The 6,000-nt window shown below is 36.6% G+C and overlaps 1 protein-coding gene across 2 annotated transcripts in view; it reads right to left on the reverse strand.

Moving 5' to 3' along the window:
- LOC129764705 (major facilitator superfamily domain-containing protein 8-like) overlaps window positions 1-5,414 on the reverse strand; it is a 27,261-nt gene extending 21,847 nt beyond the window's left edge. Inside the window, exons 1-2 of one of the 2 annotated variants that reach the window (XM_055764074.1) lie at window positions 5,043-5,414; window positions 4,329-4,984 (exon numbers count right to left, since the gene is read on the reverse strand). Coding sequence is in view for 1 of the 2 variants with exons in the window: in XM_055764072.1 (XP_055620047.1) it covers window positions 4,329-4,984; window positions 5,043-5,225 (839 nt within the window). In the remaining variant the exon portion in view is untranslated. The remainder of the gene's footprint in view (window positions 1-4,328; window positions 4,985-5,042) is intronic. The other variant, XM_055764072.1, reaches the window with a different exon arrangement.
- Between the last annotated feature and the right edge of the window lie 586 nt (window positions 5,415-6,000).

Consider the following 6,000-nt stretch of genomic DNA (forward strand, 5'->3'; position numbering starts at 1 on the left):
CTGTTTTGAAAGCAATTTTAAGACTAATTAAACAAGTTTTCGGATAAAAAAGTAACAACGCGAAAACATTTTATTTTTCGAATGAAGTGTTTATCATACCATTTCGTTCAGTTGTTTAGGAGGTATTAACGCTCAAAATCTCGGTCTCCGGCGTAACGCTTTCGTTTTCGAAACTTTGATTTTACACCCCGGTATAGAAATGAAAGACGTAGTCCTACGTCAAAAAAACTTCCATACAATTAAAGCAGAGCGGAGAGGCTTGGTTGTTATGATGTTATACCCTATGATCAGAAAGTATCGGAAATTTTTAAATAAAACAAAATAGAGTTGAATTTCAAGCAAATTTATTTTATCTCCTTCAAAATATGATCTAGCCGACGAAGGGATGACCTTCAGTTCCCTCATCGCATTCTCTTTGATCTCCTCGATCGACTGATATCTTTTTCCACGAAGTAGCAACTTCAACTTGCAACAACAATATCAGATGAATAGGGTGTTTACTCGATGATATTTACAATATATTGCACAACTGCGAAAATTTTATGAGTTTAAAAATGATAATTGATCAAAGACCCACGTACCCTTTCATACTGAAATGTCTCCACATATTTCATAATGTCTTCACAAAATCAAATGTCTTCACAGTAATGTAATAAATGTCTTCAAAAAGAGGACATGTCTTCAAACCTGGCATCTCTGACATCATTATCCTCGTTAACGGCATTGAGCTTCGTATTACGGAATGGGAGATAAGGCATGACAATATTTGTGTGCAGCAGAAATGAACACACTTTTAAAATAAAAATTATGAATGAAAATTATTTTCCCCAAATCAAGTTAGTACTCTTTGTAAATGAAAATCACTTTTGCTAGCAAGTAGTGAAAACATATCATATAAAAATTGTGTCCAAAAACGATGGATGGGTTATACCTAAGATAGAACCGCAAGGTTGACGTAGGACTGCCGTTGGCTTAGTAATCATTTGTGTTTTTTTCAATTAGCAATAATCACACCTCGGATGTTCCTCATTGGGACATCACTGCTGCGCAGAGCTATCTTTTGTATGTATTGATTAAGTTATTGATTAAATTAGTGAATGAATGAAAAAAAATACGAATTAAATTGGAAACAAATCCCAATTTAGGTCAATTCATGCATTATGGTAGTGGTTATCGCAGCAAAAAGTTATCAACGTTTTGCCTAATCATCAAACGGTATGCGTAGAAGTTCAGTGAGCCGGCGAGTTGAAGGAATACGCAGTCTTGAATAACCGAGCCAAAGCGTTGCATTTGTATCCGCTTTTATTGGCCGTGTTAGCAAAACGAATTCCGGAGTGTAGAAATGCATGGAGGTATAAAAATACTGCCGAGATCTGCTATGCCGATCTCCCAACTTATTGGTTTCGGAATCGGTGTTGGGAAAACATATTCCGGTATTTGCAATACCAGTTTCTTCAGGTTCCATGGTTTTGAAGTCTGTGTTAGGAAAACATCCCGATTTGCAGAAACACAAGCGAGTACCTTCTTCTTCTTCTTCTTAAATGGCTCTAACGTTCCTAGAGGAACTTCGCCGTCTCAACGTAGTATTAATTGCGTCATTTTTATTAGTACTTAGTTGATATTTCTATGCCGAATAACACGCCTTGAATGTATTCTGAGTGGCAGGCTGTAGAATACGCGTGACCACAGTGCAAGTCGGAGAGAATTTCTTTGACGAAAAATTCTCCCGACCAGAACGGGAATCGAACCCGAACCCCCGGCATGATAATGTGTGACGCTAACCACTCGACCACGGGAGCACCTACAAGGTACAAGCGAGTACCTGCTGCTTGTATAAATTTTGCAATGACAATTTCCCCTGGCTCCATGGCTTTGAAGCCGTGTTAGGGAAATATCCATTCAATCCATTGATGATACCTCAATCGTTGCACAATCATAACTGAGTAGATTTCTTTTTTTTTTAACTTAAATTCAATTTTATTTAACTTTTTTTTAGGCATTTGGGGATCATAGTTCAATTATTTAGAAGTGATACAGCAGTCTCGCTTTTCATCTTCATTCTGTCAGAATTTAATCTATTTTGTTTGTTTTCGTTTATTTTCTAAGAATTCAACTTGCGAGTATTTGTGTATTTGCAACAAGTGAATTTTTCTGAGTAGATTTCCGAGCGACAAAAAGCTTTTATACCGATTGGTGTGATGCCTGCTTTGAAAGCAGTTTCCAGGCTATTGAAACAAGTTTTTGATTCAAAAAATAACAAGCATAGAAAACGAAGACATTTTATCTTTCGAATGAAGTGTTTATCACACAATTCCGTTCAGTTGTTTAGGAGCTATTAACGCTCAAAATCTCGTTCTCCGGCGTAACGCTTTCGTTTTCGAGACTTTAACATTACACCCCATTATAGAAATGAAAGACGTAGTCCTACGTCAATATAATTTTATATTATAATGGTAAGTTTTGGTGATAATATCTGAAAATTCATAGAAAATAGTTTAAATTAAAGTCAGAACAACGTACTTCTAGTAGGTAAATAACAGCAAGAAAAAAAAATACAAGTTTTAGCAATTTAAAACTACTTTAGGGCCGACTAATCAGATAGAGAATAGTTGGCCTCATACAAACTAATGTCGTATCCAGATGTCGACACCATTCCGCCGTCAACGCGAATATATGCACACATCTACGAAAGAGGGGTGTTTAGGTTTTTTGGATGTATGATTAACACTCCTATACTCGCGCATTGGTCTGTCAGACCGAGAAATCAATAATTCGTTCATTTCTCAGAAAATGTCAACGCTACGACTTTGCGATTCTCTCTAGCTTCGTTATTCGTCGTTCGTCATCGTTTAGCGTATCGCATGTGTTGGTACAAAGGGGACGTGTGCCACTTTTTTAACACTTTCGGTCTGACCCACCGACGCGAGTATAGGAGTAACTTTTTTGGACAAGTGCCTTTTTTCATATTCTAGAATGTTGTTGAATGAAATGTATAAATTAATTTTAGTGGCGTGGAATATTTATAGAATATAATGCATAAGATCATTACCGGACTATTCTTATTTGATTTCAGTCTCTTTTGTAACTGGATTGAACGGATCCATATATTAACTATTCGTCGTTAGATTCATACGTTCTAAAGCAAAATATAAATGTTTGACTTTCGTATAGTTATTCGCTAAATATAAATGTCAAACATATACATACTTGTGAAAGAATTTCACTTGTGGAAGAATTTTAAACAGTAAACTATAAACTAATCGGTGGCTTATGGTAATTTTTAACAATTACAGTTTCGGTGAAATTTTTTTATAATGAACAATGAAAAAAAAGAAAAAAGAAAAGGAAGTTACAACAAATCCTTTTATATCATCTTTTTGTGCCCCATCTAAAAAAAAGGTATTAATTCTTAGTTTACCAAGAATACAGAGACAAAGAATATTAGAAATATGCAAACTTTATATTCCAGAACCTTTATCCTCTGGTAATTATCTAGAAGGTCGTTATACATTCTTCTCTTCGATAAAAGACCCGAAAAACACGCAACAACTGCATGAAATGTAAAAAAAAATGTTTGTTTCGAGCATGCAGTTATGCTATGTTCTGATTCTTACTTCAATAAAACCACAATCGGTTAATACGTTTTTATGTTATTTTATAGATCTTTATACTTCCATGAATTATATTCAGTTGCTTACTTTTAATTAATAACAGTGAAAAATTCGAATTTCGATATTTGTGTTGGAGTATCAAAAAATACTCTGTTTTGAGGAGGCTGAATTAGATGACATAATAACATAACATAAAAAACATAATAATAAAACATAATAAAGGCGAAGAAAACATTTTTTTTCATTCAATCATACCCTCTTCTTCAAATAAATGCCAATAAAGCCTGAAAAATACACAATGGCAACATTACAGAGAAGTCCAGTTTTCGGTCTGTGACACCGTGTGCGAGTATACGTGTTATGATTTTGCACGCGAGTACAGGAGGGTTAAAAGAAATGCGAAACTTCAATCGTAACACACTTTATGGCTTTTGAATTCACAAGCACACTACAAATCCCGTTCGAACTACATTGATGCTCATAGAGTATCTTAGGTAATGATAACATGATAACATGTAAGCCTATCACATGTTGATTATAGCTTCATTTGAATACCCGGCAGCTAATCAATGTTATTATCAGGAAATTAGTATGTACGGCTTATGTGCACAAAACCAGGATTACATACACTGAAGATCAATTATGAGCAAACATAAGATACCACAAATAACTTCTCTTACTGGTTGCAATTTGTTTGAAAAATAGTGCACTACTTACGTCTGCCAAGCAGTATACAGGAACATCAACAGAGCGAACGCCATCAACATCATACTGATCGGTAGGCCTATCAGCTCGGTTGACTTCAGAACTTTCTCGGTCGTTGCCACTTCATTATTTTTGATCGCTTCCTTCAGAGCAACATTCTGATCTTGAAAGATGGATGGGTGCATCAAGATCAAATTGACAATCCCAAGTAGAACACAAAACCATCCGGCAGCGGTGTACATATTTACATGAAATACGCCCAGGAAGCGATAGCCATCTTCTCCGAGAATAGAGAATATTGCCTGGAACACTGAACCAAAGAGAAGACCACTGGTATGAGCCAGAGCAAGATATGACAAGGTTTTAGTTCTTTCCGCAACGGTTGTGGCCGCTGACATGTAGGCTCGATAAATGGTGCAGGACACCAAGGACAATCCCACAAGAGCTCGTGAGAACAGTAGGACATGCTTTCTATGATCTGGTATCGCTCTTACGACGGCATACAGTATATGACCGATGATGAACGCCAGAAGAAACAATACCATCGGTATCCTGATCGATGTTAGTTTATCGTTCCACCAACCGAACAATGGACTGCATACCAATTGAATAATCGCCGGCATGGAAAACACGTACGTCAGAAAAACTTTACCAACATCGGGGTCAAGCTGTAATCAATTATGATTAAGTTTCGATGTCGATTCTACTTTTGACGTATTCTCTTACACTCTTCAGATATGGCCATATTCCAGTGGCGACGATTCCAAACGCAAGATATACAACAAAACCCGTATAGTAGATGACACGGATTGAGGTCCACCGTAGGTAGTACTCGGATTCAGTTTCTAGCCCCAGGGAACGATTCTGTTCCGGCTGCTTTATTCGCAACCAATCCTTGAGTATTCCCATCGTAAAAAAAGTATTCCACTACACACTATCACATGTTTTCGTACAGAAGAAGATATTCTCGTGAAACACAACCGCAGGTCCCGATGGCTGGGACAACATTGAAAAATAAGTTTAGGATCACGAATTATTGAACGTTTGATTGATAACAACCATCTTTATCAGCAAGTAGATTGTAAAATGAGGCTCTACATAGCATAAGCTACAAATAGATTAATTGTCGATCGATTGCCGAACCATTTTTAGGAATTCTCTCATGTTTATATTTGATTGACATCCATCTGCCATAATTCATCAATATTGTGTGTGCTATTCATTTGAAAATAGTAGTAGGCATTGAGGTGAACTGTAGAAAGAAATGCAGAATAAAATATAGTCCCGGAAATGTAAGAAATGTAAGTGTTCAGTGTTTGTGAATTGATTAAATCCTGATAAACATACGGATGAGAGCGTTGCTGTATTTAAACCACTCATAATCAAGGATGGAAAACAAGGGAGCATGATGTGATTAACGATTGATCTCGAACTGCACAGATCGCAATCTGTACAAACTGCGACTAACTTTGAATCGTCTCCCATCGTAACAAAATAATGTTGTCTAGGTAACTCTGAGTTCACCAATGCGTTGCTAGACTGAATCTAGATCAGATAATTGAGTTACTCTCCTCGTTCGTTTTGTGTGCACCTTGCAGCAGGGATTTGCTCCACGAGAATGAGTATCTTCATGTTTTACGATTTGAGCACTCTCGCTCTTTCTCCCAGACATTCTATATTCTAC

Source organism: Toxorhynchites rutilus, chromosome 2, assembly GCF_029784135.1.
Source record: "Toxorhynchites rutilus septentrionalis strain SRP chromosome 2, ASM2978413v1, whole genome shotgun sequence".
Classification (NCBI taxonomy): Eukaryota; Metazoa; Arthropoda; class Insecta; order Diptera; family Culicidae; genus Toxorhynchites; species Toxorhynchites rutilus.